The sequence below is a fragment of the Scyliorhinus canicula genome, chromosome 13, assembly GCF_902713615.1.
Source record: "Scyliorhinus canicula chromosome 13, sScyCan1.1, whole genome shotgun sequence".
NCBI classification, from domain to species: domain Eukaryota; kingdom Metazoa; phylum Chordata; class Chondrichthyes; order Carcharhiniformes; family Scyliorhinidae; genus Scyliorhinus; species Scyliorhinus canicula.
Window position 1 is genome coordinate 163,358,601 of NC_052158.1, and position 18,011 is coordinate 163,376,611.

The 18,011-nt window shown below is 50.5% G+C and overlaps 1 protein-coding gene across 1 annotated transcript in view; it reads left to right on the forward strand.

The window, feature by feature from the left end:
* LOC119976480 (LIM domain containing preferred translocation partner in lipoma) overlaps positions 1-18,011 on the forward strand; it is a 401,345-nt gene that overhangs the window by 379,369 nt on the left and 3,965 nt on the right. Inside the window, exons 8-10 of the mRNA XM_038817017.1 lie at positions 2,290-2,468; positions 6,122-6,242; positions 8,943-9,363. Of these exons, the coding sequence (XP_038672945.1) occupies positions 2,290-2,468; positions 6,122-6,242; positions 8,943-9,071 (429 nt within the window). The 3' untranslated portion in view covers positions 9,072-9,363. The remainder of the gene's footprint in view (positions 1-2,289; positions 2,469-6,121; positions 6,243-8,942; positions 9,364-18,011) is intronic.

Genomic DNA, 18,011 nt, shown 5'->3' on the forward strand with positions numbered 1-18,011 from the left:
ACCATCTCCTGAGCCCATAACCAATGGGGGACTCCTCGGGCGGGATTCTCCAAGAATGGCGCTATGTCCCCACCCCCGTGAAAAAACGCCCGCGAATCAGTCTGGACTTACCTGGAGAAAGTCCAGGGTGATTCTCCGATTTGCGGAGCAGGGCCCCGGAATGCTCCTGGCAGCTCCGGCTGCCGATATGGGGCCTGTATTTCTGGCCGGGGCTTCGCGTATGCGCACGGCAGCAGCCTGTGTCGTCCGCTTCACGCGACGTGGCCGACCCACACCGCGGAGTGACAGCAAAAAGATGGGTCACCCCACCGGATCGCGAGCGCCCACGGATCGGTGTCCCCGATTGATAGCTGATAGCCTGGCCGCCCTGGAGGCTGCCCGGTGAATGATTCCTCCCCCCCCCCCCCCCCCCCCCCCAACCAGGGAGGCCGTGGACTGAGTCTGCAGCCGTCACGCACAGTGACCGCCGGGGGAACCATGAGAGAACCACGCCGGCCGGAACTCAGCCGGCTGCACTCGCTGAATCGCTGCGGGGGCCTCGTTCAATAGCCCCCGACCGGCGCTGCCGTTACCGCGATCACCCAATTGGCAGCAATTCTCCGGGGACCGGGGGAACCGTGGGAGCAGCGTCGGACCCGATCTCGGGTTTGATGCCCATTCTCCGTCACCTCGCCACGCTGAGTTTCGGGGCGGAGGCTCAGAGAATCCCGCCCTTCCTGTCTATGACCCTCTGACTCAGTCGGCTATGGACCTGCTGGAGTGTCGCTGATGTCCCTTCTGAATCTCACGGCCGCTCCCTATCAACTGTAACAGCTCCGGGTAAACTTGGTCCACAGGCTCAGCATCTGACTGGGACTCAGCTGATTCCTGGGATCTAGCAGACCTCTGATTGCTGTCTCGCCCGGGCGTTCCTGCCTCCTGCTAATGTACATCAGCATCTGGGTGCTGCTAACCAGACTCTACGCCAGAAGCCTGTTCACTACATCCAGCGAGGTGTGGGTCCCTGTGCTGGTGGAGGGTGGGTGTGACACCTCGAGACCCAGAATCCTCAAACGTTCCTCATACAACAAGCTCTTCATTCCAGGGATCATTCTTGTGAACCTCCTCTGGACCCTTTCCAAGGCCGGCACATCCTTCCTTAGATACAGGGCCCAAAACTGCTCACAATACTCCAAATGGGGTCTGACCAGAGCCTTATACAGCCTCAGAAGTACATCCCTAGTCTTGTATTCTCGCCCTCTCGACATGAATTCTAACATTGCATTCGCCTTCTTAACTGCCGACTGAACCTGCACGTTAACCTGAAGAGACAGAGTGAGAAGGAATGTTTTCACTCCGATAGTGGAGAATCTTTGGGATTCTCTACCTCAGTGGGCTGTGGAAGCTCAGTCACTGAGTATATTCAAGACAGAAATCGGTAGATCAAGAGAAATGGCGATAGTGCAAGGTGATGGCATTGCGACAGCTGATCAGCCATTATCCAGCTAAATGGCAGACACTCCGGGCTGAATGGCCGAATTCTGCTCCCATGTTCCTGTGTTCAGTTGTGGGCAATGCACCTGAGGCAGGGAATATTAACCATGGAGGGGGCGCAATGCAGATTCACCAGAATGAAATCGGGGTTGAAAGAGTAAAATTATAAGTATAGCAGATTAAACACGATGGATGAAGAATAAACTATTTCCTCTGTTGGGGGAGGACAGATCTGAACAAAGGGAGTATAAATTTATAAGGTAGCAGGACAGGTTGAGATGTATCGAAGGATACAGAGGGAAGTGAGAGTGGAAATTGCAGAGCCAGAGATCATACAACCTGGTCTGTAACCACACTCCCAATCTGTCCGACCACTATCCCTACACTCTTCATACAACCTGGTCTGTAACCACACTCCCAATCTGTCCGACCACTATCCCTACACCCTTCATACAACCTGGTCTGTAACCACACTCCCAATCTGTCCGACCACTATCCCTACACTCTTCATACAACCTGGTCTGTAACCGCACTCCCAATCTGTCCGACCACTATCCCTACACTCTTCATAAAAACAAAACACTGCAGACTCTGGAAATCTGAAATAGAAACAGAAAGTGCTGCGAAAACTCAGTGGGTCTGACAGCGTCTGTGGAGAGGGTTGAGGGTTTGGAACTGGAAATGTTAACTCCTGTTTCTCTCTCCACACTTGCTACCTGACCTGCTGCGTTTTTTCCAGCATTTTGGGCTCAATGATCAGGTTTTACTGTTTACAATATCTGACATCTCCGTTTCTCCGTCCTTTCTACCACACAGAACACCTTGGAAAAGTGTAGCGTTTGCTCTAAGCCAATCATGGAGCGGATCTTGCGAGCAACGGGCAAAGCCTATCACCCTCAATGCTTCACCTGTGTGATGTGTCACCGCAGTCTCGATGGGATCCCCTTCACTGTCGATGCATCCAATCAGATTCACTGCATCGAGGATTTCCACAAGTATGTACCTTAAGCAATATCTCACTGAATTGATATTCCAAGTAACGTCATCAGCAATTCTTCACTACTAATTTAACCAATGGTATTACCATCCCAGACCAGAACCCAACAGTGGCCAGGATGCTGGACCAGAAACCCAATATTTTAGTTTATTTGAAGACTGTGCAGAACGATCGATTCCCTCCAGGAGTGATTGCATGAAGCAATCGGGATTTGATATTTCTAAAACACAACATTATTATAAATACACTATTAAACTTTTAACCTCACCTCCACAGAATAGTTTATACTTAGTCCTTAACAATACCACTCAATTCCCCATTAAACAACGAGACAAGAAACATACAGCTGTCAGTCCAACTTAGAAATCAGCAGAGCGTAGACTAATACTTACTGCACAGAACACATTCTGCCTCTGCTTAGAACCTGAAGGTGCTGACTCTCACTGGGATACAGTTCCTGAAGGTGCTCACTCTCACTGGGATACAGTTCCTGAAGGTGCTCACTCTCACTGGGGTACAGTTCCTGAAGATGCTGACTCTCACTGGGATACAGTTCCTGAAGGTGCTGACTCTCACTGGGATACAGTTCCTGAAGATGCTGACTCTCACTGGGACACAGTTCCTGAAGATGCTGACTCTCACTGGGATACAGTTCCTGAAGGTGCTGACTCTCACTGGGGGACAGTTCCTGAAGGTGCTGACTCTCACTGGGAGACAGTTCCTGAAGGTGCTGACTCTCACTGGGACACAGTTCCTGAAGGTGCTGACTCTCACTGGGATACAGTTCCTGAAGGTGCTGGCTCTCACTGGGACACAGTTCCTGAAGGTGCTGACTCTCACTGGGACACAGTTCCTGAAGGTGCTGACTCTCACTGGGGGACATAGATCTGAAGGTGCTGACTCTCACTGGGGGACAGTTCCTGAAGGTGTTGACTCTCACTGGGACACAGTTCCTGAAGGTGCTGACTCTCACTGGGACACAGTTCCTGAAGGAGCTGAATCTCACTGGGAGTGAAATGTGTGTGTGCGGCTGGGATGAGTGTGTGTGGGGAGTGTAATGTGTGTGTGCAGCTGGGATGAGTGTGTGTGGGGAGTGTAATGTGTGTGTGCGGCTGGGATGTGTGTGTGGGGAGTGTAATGTGTGTGTGCGTAGCTGGGATGAGTGTGTGTGGGGAGTGTAATGTGTGTGTGCGGCTGGGATGTGTGTATGTGGGGAGTGTAATGCGTGTGTGTGGCTGGGATGAGTGTGTGTGAGGAGTGTAATGTGTGTGTGCGGCTGGGATGAGTGTGTGTGGGGAGTGTAAGTGTGTGTGTGGCTGGGATGAGTGTGAGTGGGGAGTGTAATGTGTGTGTGCGGCTGGGATGAGTGTGTGTGGGGAGTGTAATGTGTGTGAGGCTGGGATGAGTGTGTGCGGGGAGTGTAATGTGAGTGTGCGGCTGGGATGAGTGTGTGTGGGGAGTGTAGTGTGTGTGTGCGGCTGGGATGAGTGTGTGTGGGGAGTGTAGTGTGTGTGCGGCTGGGGTGAGTGTGTGGGGAGTGTAATGGGTGTGTGCGGCTGGGATGAGTCTGTGTGGGGAGTGTAATGTGTGTGTGCGGCTAGGATGAGTGTGTGTGGGGAGTGTAATGTGTGTGCACAGCTGGGATGAGTGTGTGTGGGGAGTGTAGTGTGTGTGCGGCTGAGTTGAGTGTGTGTGGGGAGTGTAATGTGCGTGCGCGGCTGGGATGAGTGTGTGTGGGGAGTGTAATGTGTGTGGGGCTGGGATGAGTGTGTGTGGGGAGTGTAATGTGTGTGTGGCTGGGATGAGTGTGTGTGGGGAGTGTAATGTGTGTGTGCGGCTGGGATGAGTGTGTGTGGGGAGTGTAATTTGTGTGTGCGGCTGGGATGAGTGTGTGTGGGGAGTGTAATGTGTGTGTGCGGCTAGGATGAGTGTGTGTGGGGAGTGTAATGTGTGTGTGGGGCTGGGATGAGTGTGTGTGGGGAGTGTAGTGTGTGCGGCTGGGGTGAGTGTGTGTATGGAGTGTAATGTGTGTGCGCGGCTGGGATGAGTGTGTGTGGGGAGTGTAATTTGTGTGTGCGGCTGGGATGAGTGTGTGTGGGGAGTGTAATGTGTGTGTGCGGCTGGGATGAGTGTGAGTGGGGAGTGTAATGTGTGTGCGGCTGGGATGAGTGTGTGTGGGAAGTGTAATGTGTGTGTGTGTGGCTGGGATGAGTGTGTGTGGGGAATGTAATGTGTGTGTGCGGCTGGGATGAGTGTGTGTGGGGAATGTAATGTGTGTGTGCGGCTAGGATGAGTGTGTGTGGGGAGTAGTGTGTGTACGGCTGGGGTGAGTGTGTGTGGGGAGTGTAATGTGTGTGCGCGGCTGGGATGAGTGTGTGTGGGGAGTGTAATTTGTGTGTGCGGCTGGGATGAGTGTGTGTGGGGAGTGTAATGTGTGTGTGCGGCTGGGATGAGTGTGTGTGGGGAGTGTAATGTGTGTGTGCGGCTGGGATGAGTGTGTGTGGGGAGTGTAATGTGTGTGGGGCTGGGATGAGTGTGTGTGGGGAGTGTAATGTGTGTGTGTGTGTGGCTGGGATGAGTGTGTGCGGGGAGTGTAATGTGTGTGTGCGGCTGGGATGAGTGTGTGTGGGGAGTGTAATGTGTGTGTGTGGGGAGTGTAATGTGTGTGCGGCTGGGATGAGTGTGTGTGGGGAGTGTAATGTGTGTGTGGGGCTGGGATGAGTGTGTGTGGGGAGTGTAATGTGTGTGTGTGGGGAGTGTAATGTGTGTGTGTGGGGAGTGTAATGTGTGTGTGCGGCTGGGATGAGTGTGTGTGGGGAGTGTAATGTGTGTGTGTGGCTGGGATGAGTGTGTGTGGGGAGTGTAATGTGTGTGTGCGGCTGGGATGAGTGTGTGTGGGGAGTGTAATGTGTGTGTGGGGCTGGGATGAGTGTGTGTGGGGAGTGTAATGTGTATGTGCGGCTGCAGCTTGTCAGCCTCCCGAGTGTCAATCACCGACCCGACCAATCCCGCACCGTTTCTCATTAGAATCAATTGTGTTCCACGTGTAGCCGGTGCTGCCCGTCAATGGTAACGGAATCGGTCCAGAGTGGTGACTGTTTTTCTGTCGTATAAATCCTTGGATTCTGTGTTGACGTCAACACTTAGTCTTAGAAACGGAGAATCCGCCCATGGTGTCTGACATTGTACAGAAACACTGCTGGTGACACGGGGCAGGTTAGGTTCAACCCTTACACCTGACACATCCCAACTCCCGCCACTCCGCCCCCTTGCCTTCATTAAAGTGGGAGGAGGAACTACGCGGCTGGTACATCAATCATTACCTCCGCTGCGGGGGCGGCATGTGGCGCAGTGGTTAGCACTGAGGCTGCAGTGCTGAGGACCCAGGTTCGAATCCTGGCCCCGGGTCACTGTCCGTATGGAGTTTGCACATTCTTCCCATACCTGTGTGGGTTTCACCCCCACAACCCAAAGATGTGCAGGTCAGGTGGATTCACCACACTAAATTGCCCCTTAATTGGAAAAAAATGTATTTGGGTACTCAAGAATTTACATGAAAAAAAATTACATCGGCTGCGTCAATGCGTTTACTCAGGATGTTCGAATGCAGTTGGGATTAATCTTTCTGATCCTTGCCTTCTGCTCCTGCAGGAAGTTTGCCCCAAGGTGCTGTGTCTGCAATGATGCTATTATGCCAGCTCAAGGCCAAGAGGAAACAGTGCGCATCGTGGCTCTCGACCGTGATTTCCACGTGCAGTGTTATCGCTGTGAGGTAGGATCACTGACCTTCACATATTCAAATGAAAAGCACCAAAGACTAGAGCCACTCCTAGTGCAGTACTGAGGGAGTGCTGCACTGTCAGAGGGTCAGTACTGAGGGAGTGCCGCACTGTCAGAGGGTCAGTACTGAGGGAGTGCTGCACTGTCAGAGGGTCAGTACTGAGGGAGTGCCGCACTGTCAGAGGGTCAGCACTGAGGGAGTGCCGCACTGTCAGAGGGTCAGTACTGAGGGAGTGCTGCACTGTCAGAGGGTCAGTACTGAGGGAGTGCCGCACTGTCAGAGGGTCAGTACTGAGGGAGTGCCGCACTGTCAGAGGGTCAGTACTGAGGGAGCGCTGCACTGTCAGAGGGTCAGTACTGAGGGAGTGCTGCACTGTCAGAGGGTCAGTACTGAGGGAGTGCTGCACTGTCAGAGGGTCAGTACTGAGGGAGTGCCGCACTGTCAGAGGGTCAGTACTGAGGGAGTGCTGCACTGTCAGAGGGTCAGTACTGAGGGTGCTCTGCACTGTCAGAGGGTCAGTACTGAGGGAGTGCTGCACTGTCAGAGGGTCAGTACTGAGGGTTCTCTGCACTGTCAGAGGGTCAGTACTGAGGGAGTGCCGCACTGTCAGAGGGTCAGTACTGAGGGAGTGCCGCACTGTCAGAGGGTCAGTACTGAGGGAGTGCTGCACTGTCAGAGGGTCAGTACTGAGGGAGTGCTGCACTGTCAGAGGGTCAGTACTGAGGGAGTGCTGCACTGTCAGAGGGTCAGTACTGAGGGAGTGCTGCACTGTCAGAGGGTCAGTACTGAGGGAGTGCCGCACTGTCAGAGGGTCAGTACTGAGGTAGTGCTGCACTGTCAGAGGGTCAGTACTGAGGGAGTGCCGCACTGTCAGAGGGTCAGTACTGAGGGAGTGCCGCACTGTCAGAGGGTCAGTACTGAGGGAGTGCTGCACTGTCAGAGGGTCAGTACTGAGGGAGTGCTGCACTGTCAGAGGGTCAGTACTGAGGGAGTACTGCACTGTCTGAGGGTCAGTACTGAGGGAGTGCCGCACTGTCAGAGGGACAGTACTGAGGGAGTGCTGCACTGTCAGAGGGTTAGTACTGAGGGAGTGCTGCACTGCCAGAGGGTCAGTACTGAGGGAGTGCCGCACTGTCAGAGGGTCAGTACTGAGGGAGTGTTGCACTGTCAGAGGGTCAGTACTGAGGGAGTGCCGCACTGTCAGAGGGTCAGTACTGAGGGAGTGCCGCACTGTCAGAGGGTCAGTACTGAGGGAGTGCTGCACTGTCAGAGGGTCAGTACTGAGGGAGCGCCGCACTGTCAGAGGGTCAGTACTGAGGGAGTGCTGCTCTGTCACATGCTCACACTCACACTCTCATACACAAGCTTACACACACATGCTCCCACATGCTCTTTCACACACATAGTCACTGCCCTCACATACACTCCCTCACACACATGCTCACACACACACACACACACATGCTCACACATGCTCACTCTTCGATGACTCTTTGACTATTCAGCCAGACACGAGGAAATCTTGCAGTTAGTTAGTTTCTGATGTTAGCGATTTCAGAGCAGCATCCATTCACTCTCTGCTTTGGGACTGACTCTGGGGCTGAGCAGCTGCTGTGTTTTTACCCAAAGAGTTTGTCTTTTCTCACCCAGAGCAAAATCAGACCAGCTTTTTAAACTCAGTCTTCTTGGGTTTTTTTTCCAAAGCCATAAACCTTCCTGTGACCCTTTTTGTTCACAGTCCACCAAAGTCCAACTTCTTTAAAACTGCTTAATTACCTTTTCTTGTAAAATGTGTCTTTTCCTGGATCGGCAGCAATCAGGGTCCTTGCATTAACCCTCAATGTATCCAAATCCCCAAGGTGATAACGGTGTCCTGGACAGGCTGAATCAGAGGAAGGGGCTGGAACAACATCACCTGGATTGTTACATGAACAACCCCTGGTCCAACCACACCGGCTGGAATTTTTTTCTTATATATTTACGGGATGTGGGCGTCGCTGGTTAGGCCAGCATTTATTGCCCATCCCTAGTTGCCCTTCAGAAGGTGATGGTGAGCTGCCTTCTTGAGCCACTGCAGTCTCAGAGGTGTAGGTACACCCACAGTGCTGTTAGGGAGGGAGCTGCAGGATTTTGCCCCAGTGACAGTGAAGGAACGGCCGATATATTTCCAAGTCAGGGTGGTGAGTGACTTGGAGGGTAACCTCCAGGTGGTGGGGTTCCCAGGTATCTGCTGCTCTTGTCCTTCTAGATGGTAGAGGTTGTGGATTTGGAAGGTGCTGTCTAAGGAACTTTGATGAGTTACTGCAGTGCATCTTGTCGATGGCACACACGGCTGCCACTGTGTGTTGGTGATGTTCGCTGGTGGTGGAGGGTTTGAATGTTTGTGGAAGGGGGAGCAATCAAGCGGAGCTGGATGGTGTTGAGCTTCTTGTGTATTGTTGGAGCTGCACTCATCCAGGCAAGTGGAGAGTATTCCATTACACTCCTGTAGACAGGCTTTGGGGAGTCAGGAGGTGAGTTACTCGCCGTAGGACTCCTAGTCTCTGACCTGCTCTTGTAGCAGCATCACATCTTCTCATAACTGATTGGCAGGAAACTTTTGTTTCAGTTCCTGATGCTGAATTCATTCCCACTTTGTTCCTGATTTTCCTCTCTATGCTCCTCTCACAGTCTATTCTGGTTTTATTCCAGGACTGCAATGTCCTCCTGTCGGACGGAGACACCCAAGGATGTTACCCCCTGGATGGACACATCTACTGCAAGAATTGCAACGCTACACGTATCCAGTCACTGACCGCCAAGGCCACCACAGATCTCTGATGGCCCCGGACAGCCTCCTGATACATACTGTGCAGCAGGAGCAGCATGTTAACCTGTGGCCACTTGACTTCCCCACTGAGTTTCCATGTGTGGGAAGCTCTCTACCAAAGATCAGGCAGTTAGCAAAATGCCTCGCCTCTCCCAACCTCTTCCACTTTCCCGCTTACAGCCTTACCTCTGCCAATCACACTGCTGCCTCAGTCTATATAGACCCTTCCTGTGATACAGCTTCAAACCTGCTGCCTCAGTCTATATAGACCCTTCCTGTGATACAGCTTCAAACCTGCTGCCTGTAAGTTACTGCTCTTTTCACAAGGTTTCGGGGGTTTCATTCCTGCCATGGCCTCGTGTCACTGGTCAACCCACGGAGGGATCTTTCCATAAGTCTGGACAAACTCCTTGCAGCATCTCTGTCTCCATAACTAACTCCCCGCAACCTGTTCACTATTTCATCACAACCTGAACACGACGACTTTGAATGGGTTGAAATTGAGTGGACAGGAACTTGTTAACCAGAGCATTGAAACGTTTCCAGCTACTATTCACTTCCCGTCTCCCAGTCTGCACGGAACTTGCTCTCCCGCTACCTTACCCTCTCCAGCTCTCTCTTTCACTGTCTTCCTCTCTCTCTCTATCTGCCTCTTACGTTCATTTCACTCTTTCTTTGTCTCTCCGTTCCCCACGTTCCCGTGGATTATTCAGTAGAGAGGGGCTGGCCACTCTTTGGGAATTATTCTGTAAAATAGGAGGGAGCAGTCTGGGGACTGTTTTTTTACATTAATCACACATCGCACAGTGCTCTCAAATTCCTTTTGATTTGACTGTGCAGCTAAAAACATCGCAAAGCAATGTGCTGGGATGTTGGACAATTCCCAGCTGGAATGCTGGTTTTCCAATCTCAATGGCGGGTGGGCAACAAGTGTTGGGGACAGCCAGCAGTCTTCCACACCTACCCCAACCTCCTCCTCAGGGGGATAGTGACATCTGAGGCCCTGCATTGGGCAGAATTTGCTGATTTCCACCAATGTGCACCCTGACAATCCGCCACCGATTCTCCTTCGAGGACCAAGGTGGGGAAAGCATTCCTCGCTCTGCCGATCGCCCTTTGATCACAACCTATACCCCAACATTCCACTGGGAGATCAGGAGAGTTAACAAACTCCCTGGTGTTGAGGGAAAGTTTAATTAATGCCTTATATTATAAAAGGTAAAATTTAGAGAGAATTTTTAAACCTTCTGAACTTTAAGAATATTTTGGAGCAGGTGACTACCAAGTGTGGGAACCTCAGAAATAAATTTAATCCCTCAGCAACCGGCAGCTGATGTGTCTGAGCTGGGTTACCAAATCTCAGCTGTTGTGGCATTGAAGTGAAATTAGTCGGTGAATTGAACCCAGATTCATTCTCCTGGATTCTACCCAAAGCACATAAGAAGTCTTACAACACCAGGTTAAAGCCCAACAGGTTTGTTTGTGAATTCACCTGAGGAAGGAGCTGCGCTCCGAAAGCTAGTGATTTGAAACTAACCTGTTGGACTTTAACCTGGTGTTGAAAGACTTCTTACTGTGCTCACCCCAGTCCAACGCCGGCATCTCCACAGCATGGCTACCCAAAGCATCCAGTTGTGAAGTCTGTCTGTCTGCCCAGGTATATGGATGTGTCTGGAAAACTCGCTGCCTCAGTCAGTGTAGTGACCCAACAATATTGTCCGTGGGGGGGGGGGGGGGGGGGGGGGGGTGCTAATTATACTGTACCCCTGGAGGAAGAGGGTGGCGATAGTACTGTACCCCAACAGGAAGGGGCTGCTTGTTATACTGTGGGCCGCTGCAGAAAGGGTAATGCTGAAGGATAGAAAGCTCCTTTTGGGGTTGAGAGAGTGGACGGGATTTGATCAGAATGATGCTGGCTTCCACAGATCAGGCTCCAATCTGTGTACAATTTACTCACCCCCAATATAACGATCATGTTTGGTTTTAATTAATTGATTCTCATCAATTGGCAAGTTTGGTGCTGAGCTGCACTCCCAGGTTCAGCTGGATCCCTCAACGCACACCTCGTACTGTCGAAGCGATTTGGAACTGAGCTCAAGGCAAAGAGTGAGTTTAGTGTCAGACAAAATAATTTTCTGAATGATGGCAGTAGTTTGTGTTCTGGTCACTGGCAATTCATTGAGCAAAGGAAGAAATGTCCATCATTTAACGGGCGGCAGGAGAGCTGGGGTTATGGTGAATGTGAAGCGGGGAGTCTTCCATTCTGCAGGCGCAACAGGGAAGAGATTTATTTTTGAATGCATGATGTGAAATTGGAAAGCTTGGGTGAAAGAAGCGTTGTAATCCTGTGCCACACACAGACTGTTTTCACATCAGGTTGAATACTCTCCTACGGTGTGAAGCACGTGGCTAAAAGTGTTGCAGCTGTCTCTGTGTTGGGAGAATTTCTGATCCTGAAGGACTTTATATCAACAGAATCCATCTCGTTTGCTTGTCAAGCATGTGTTCCTTCACCTCCCCTGATGCAATATTAATAATCCTGCCCCCTCATTGAAAGCACAGAGCTTGTGAGGCAGGCAGTCTAATGGGTCTTTGGGTAGTTTGAGTGGGAATACCGCCATCGCAGCGAGACTCCGAGATTGGAAAGGACCAGACAACACACTGGGAGCATTTGATGGACACAACAACTTAACAGAAATGGTACCAGGCATCCAGCTTTGAATTTATACAGGAAGTAATAATGTTTACTTCTGGCACTTTATAAATGTGAAATCTAAGTTTTATTTAGCTCTGGGAATCTTTATTGGAAAAAGAATAAATAGACTGACTTTCTAAATATCCAAACTCCAAACATAGGACAGAGACCAACATTCTCGGGGCCAATTTAGAAACCAATTTTGCCAGGAATTTGATGGAAAAGGAAGCCAGATTCCTGATGCGGCAAACCTCCATACCTGCATTAGTTTCTGTGATGAGATGGTTCTGAGCTGTAGAGACTGGAGAACTTTACCTTTCCCTAAATGTCATTTAAATTGTATCGCATCAACACGGAGATTCAGAGCAACACAAAAAATATTTAATCTTTGGATGTAATTGCAGTTTAACAATGCCCGTGTGTGTTGGGTGGTGTAGGGATTGAGAAACTGAGTAAATCGCGCCTGTATTCTGAATTTAGAGGAATGTGAAGTGAGCTCATTGAGATGTACGCAATTCTGAGCGGGCAGGTTCGTTGATGGGGGATTGTTTCCTCAGGGTAGAGAATCTCGGAATGGAACTCACTGTCCCAGGATAGGGGCTCAATTATTTCAGGCTGAGGTGAAGGGAAGTTGCTTGTCTGAGAGGAATTCTCTTGCCTAGACAATTCTAGGTGTTCATTCATTGAGCAAATTCGTTACTGAGGTGGCCAGCGATGGCCCCCATATTGCAGGGCTTGGCGGAGGGGTGGGGGGGAGTTGATAAAGAGATGCCCATCTGCCCTTAGGGGAGATTAATAAACTCATCATGTGTCCGCTGCTATAATACAGGCAGCTGGGGAAAGCAGAAGCAAGGCAGCCATTTCGCCAATTCTCACTATGTTGGGTAAAGGAGGGTCAGGACATTGTGGTACCTCTTTTCTCCTGTGCCCGTTGGAGACACCTCCCACCTTCAAGGTGGTACACCCCACACACCCCCTTGTTGGGGGTCTCTGACCAAAATGCCTGGACTTAGGTTAAAGTCTGGTATCCAAGTTCTTCCTTCCTAGGGAACGCCTGTAATCTCAGCGACATCCACAAGCTGCACCCAGCATGGCTGGGACTAGTCAGCTGCCAATCAAACCTTCGCCTGAGGGACGGAAATCCCACTGCCTCCTCATTATGGTCACTCCCAGTGGATCACTCCCAGTGGATCACTCCCAGTGAATCGTTCCCAGTGAATCACTCCCAGTGAATCACTCCCAGTGGGTCACTCCCAATGGATCATTCCCAGTGGGAGCTGGTTTAGCACACTGGGCTAAATCGCTTGCTTTGAAAGCAGAAAAAGGCAGGCCAGCAGCACGGGTTCAATTCCCGTTCCAGCCTCCCCAAACAGGCGCAGGAATGTGGCGACTAGGGGCTTTTCACAGTAACTTCATTGAAGCCTACTCGTGACAATAAGCGATTTTTATTTCATTTCATTTTTCATTCAGTGTATCGCTCCCAATGGATCGCTCCCAATGGATCGCTCCCAGTGGATCGCTCCCAGTGGATTGTTGCCAATGGACCACTCCCAGTGGATCACTTCCAGTGGATTGCTCCCAGTGGATCGCTCCCAGTGGATCACTCCCAATGGATCACTACCGGTGGATTGTTCCTAGTGTTTCACACCTAGTGGATCACTCCCAGTGGATTGCTGCCAATGGATCACTACCGGTGGATTGTTCCTAGTGTTTCACACCTAGTGGATCACTCCCAGTGGATTGCTGCCAATGGATCACTTCTAGTGTATCATGCCTGGTTGATCATTCCCAGTGGATGAATCACTCTCAGTGGATCATTCCCAGTGGATTGCTCCCAGTGGATCAATCTCAGTGGATCATTCCCAGTGGATTGCTCCAAGTGGATCACTCCCAGTTGATCACTCCCAGTGGATTACTCCCAGCTGTTGCTCCCAGTGGATCACTCTTAGTGGATCATTCCCAGTGGATCACTCCCAGTGGATCATTGTTGCAAAGTAGCCAGTTTAAAGTTGGCGAGGTGCTAATTGACCTTTCCCCTGGGTGGGGACCCCCCAGGTGCCGTGATGCCCGTTTGTGTGCACCATGTGACCTTTCAGTGGGGGTCGGTTAGATCACGGGACATCGTTAGATTATGAGATGGAGATATCCTTAATTGGCCTCAATTAGCTTTGCGCCATGTCGAGGTGGGATCCGGATCCCGTTAACGGGAGCGGACCGGTTGGATTCCAAACTGCCCGCGCGATTCCCCAATTTGGGCCTCTCCCGGGAAGTACCCAGCCCGCACACATCCTCGCCAGGCCCAACATGGCCATTAAACCATGCCCCATATTTGCCAATACAGATGAGTTCAGGATATACAACACATTCCCACGAACACAACACATTCCCGGAATATACAACACATTCCCAGGATATAAAAAATATTCCCGGGATATGCAACACACTCCCGGGGCATACAACACATTCCAGTAATATACACATAGAATTTACAGTGCAGAAGGAGGCCATTCGGCCCATCGAGTCTGAACCAGCTCTTGGAAAGAGCACCCTACCCAAGCCCACACCCCCACCCTATCCCCATACCCAGTAACCCCACCCAACACTAAGAGCAATTTTGGACACTAAGGCCGATTTATCATGGCCAATCCAGCTAACCTGCACATCTTTGGACTGTGGGAGGAAACCGGAGCACCCGGAGGAAACCCACGCTGACACGGGGAGAACGTGCAGACTCCGCACAGACAGTGACCCAAGCCGGGAATCGAACCCGGGACCCTGGCGCTGTGAAGCAATTGTGCTAACCACTATGCTACCATGCTACCGTGCTGCCCACATATTCCCGGTGTATACAACGCACTTCCAGGAATATAATCAATGCCAGGAAAAACAAATCATTCCCAGGAATATACCAGTTTTACTGAGGTGGAAAAGTTGAACTGACAAAGATTTGCTCCCAGAATTGATTTTTAGTTCTGTCAAATTTAAACAATTTAGGAATGATAAAACGAAAAATGAAATGAAAATCGCTTTTTGTCACAAGTAGGCTTCAAGTGAAGTTACTGTGAATGATGTTCAGAAGCACTTTTCCTCTAAGAAATGGTCAAAGTTTGGCATGGCAGCTGGGTCAGTTGTTAATTTTAAATCTGAAATGAATAATAGATTTTTATTATCCAGAGCTATTGCGGGGAGTGGGGCACAGGTGGGTTTATGGAGTTCGCCCACACACCAGCCGTGATCTCACTGAATGTGGAACAGAGTTGAGGAGCTAAACAATCTCCCCCCTGTGCCTCAGCTTTGGTGGTAAGGAGAGGGGGAGAGCAGAGTTAGGAGGGCAAATGAAGGATGGGGTTGGCGGGGACAGGCAAAGTATGTGACCTCTCTCAGTATCACCCCTCTTTAGAAACCTCACAGACTCAAAACTGTCAACACTCTTCAATATTATGATGCCTTTTAACAACACCTGCATCCATATTTAGAACAGCTAATTTTTCACCCCGTGGTGGGTTCTGTGGTTTCCCGTCACTGTGCCTCGTTCTGGTTCTGCAGTTATGCCATCATTGACATTAACTTTTAAAAACTTTCTCACCCTTAGGCAGGTTAAATGGGGCAAACAGTTCAAACCAGTTACACCCTATCAATCCAGCTTCCTGCAATCAAAATACTTCCCTCCCAGCAGAGTGCTGCCTCACGGCGCCGAGTCCCAGGTTCGATCCCGGCCCTGGGTCACTGTCTGTGTGGAGTTTGCACATTCTCCCCGTGTCTGCGTGGATCTCACCCCCACAGCCCAAAGATGTGCAGGGTAGGTGGATTGGCCACGCTAAATTGCCCCTTAATTGGACAATAAAGAAAAATTGGGCATGTTAAATTTCGAAAAAAAAATTATTTCCTCATTCCTTCCTTTCCTCCTACAACCTCTCCCTCCCCTCAGTCTGTCTCCTCTTCTTCCCCCTCTCCCCATTCCACTCTTCCACCTCCCAATCTCTTCCTCGGTGCTCTCTGCTCTCACCTTGCACCTTCCCCTCTTCCTGCCATCCCTCCCCACTCACCTCTGCTTCTCCTGCCCCTGCCCTTGCCTTCCCTCCGCCTATCTGTCCCTCTTCTCCACCTTCCCTCTTTGACTTAGCGGCAAATTGTGTTTGCTTACGCTATCCTGAAACACCTTGGGACATTCTAAAATGTTACTATTTCTTCTGTTACACATTAAAAGTCCCATGGCATGTCACTGCAGCTGTTATTTTTTAAATAAATTTAGAGTACCCAATTATTTTTTTCTAATGAAGGGCAATTTAGCGTGGCCAATCCACCTAACCTACAAATCTTTTGGGTTGTGGGGGTGAGACCCACGCAGACACGGGGAGAATGTACAAACTCCACACGGACAGTGACCCAGAGCAGGGATTCGAACCCGGGTCCTTAGCGACCGCAGTCCCAGTGCTAACCACTGGGCCACACGCCGCCCCTCCTGGAGCTGTTATTACTGAGCTGCATTAGGCTAAATGGCCAAAAGCTCGATGACAGGTTTAAGGAGTGAGTTAAGGAGGAGAACGAGCTTGAGAAGTAGCAAGCACAACACCGATAGCGGAGCGACCAGAATATGAGGAACACAGAGATCTGTGTAGGGCCGGAGGAGGTCACAGAGTTAGGGAGGGGCAAGGCCATGGAGCGGAGAATTTGACAATTGAGGTGTTAATTGGGTAATGTAGATCAGCGGAGGGTCAAAGGTGAATGAGACCTGGTGACGAGTTAGGAATTAGGCAGCTGGTATTAAGGTGTCTTCAACGTAAGAATAAGCTGCGATGAGGCACAATTCTCCAGCACTGTACCATGTCCACCAATCCTCACCACAGCGTGCACAGTCTGTCGGTCTGACACTCTGCCTGTGATCTGTATAGTTGTCAACAACAGGCTGCTAGCTCTCTCCAAAACTGAAAAATAACATCCAACTGCACAATATACAGAACATGCTGTTAATTTCCACATTGGCAAAGTAACAACATATGGTGCCAAAGAACCTGATTAATTCCTCCAATAGAAGGTGGTATTTACTCACTTGTTTGCTGATTTCCTCCCAGTTTTAAACAAGGTGTTAAATTAAAACTACCTCTTTGGTGGATTTTAAAGATTGAAAGAGGACCTGAGGAAGTAGCCTCAATGTCCTGATCAATATTTACCGATCAACATCACTTACACAGATTACCTGCTCATTATCGCATTACAAATAGCCAGGCCTCATGGTCAGCAAACTGACAGTCAAGATAATGATCAGCAGTGGGTTAGCCCTGCAGCCTCACGGCGCTGAGGTCCCAGGTTCGATCCCGGCTCTGGGTCACTGTCTGTGTGGAGTTTGCACATTCTCCCCGTGTCTGCGTGGGTTTCGCCCCCACAACCCAAAGATGTGCAGGGTAGGTGGATTGGCCTCGCTAAATTGCCCCTTAATTGGAAAAATGAATTGGGTACTCTAAATTTAAAAAAAAGATAATGATCAGCTCTCAATAAACGATGTTCAGCAGACAAGAGTACCTTCGGCAGAGTGCCAAGCAAGTCTGTCACTGTATAACACTGGGGTACAGTACTGGTGGGGACAGGTCTGTCACTGTATAACACTGGGGTACAGTACTGGTGGGGATGGGTCTGTCACTGTATAACACTGGGGTACAGTACTGGTGGGGATGGGTCTGTCACTGTATAACACTGGGGTACAGTACTGGTGGGGACGGGTCTGTCACTGTATAACACTGGGGTACAGTACTGGTGGGGACGGGTCTGTCACTGTATAACACTGGGGTACAGTACTGGTGGGGATGGGTCTGTCACTGTATAACACTGGGGTACAGTACTGGTGGGGAGGGGTCTGTCACTGTATAACACGGGGGTACAGTACTGGTGGGGACGGGTCTGTCAGTGTATAACACTGGGGTACAGTACTGGTGGGGATGGGACTGTCACTGTATAACACGGGGGTACAGTACTGGTGGGGAGGGTCTGTCAGTGTATAACACTGGGGTACAGTACTGGTGGGGATGGGTCTGTCACTGTATAACACTGGGGTACAGTACTGGTGGGGACAGGTCTATCACTGTATAACACTGGGATACAGTACTGGTGGGGACAGGTCTGTCACTGTATAACACTGGGGTACAGTACTGGTGGGGACGGGTCTGTCACTGTATAACACTGGGGTACAGTACTGGTGGGGACGGGTCTGTCACTGTATAACACTGGGGTACAGTACTGGTGGGGATGGGTCTGTCACTGT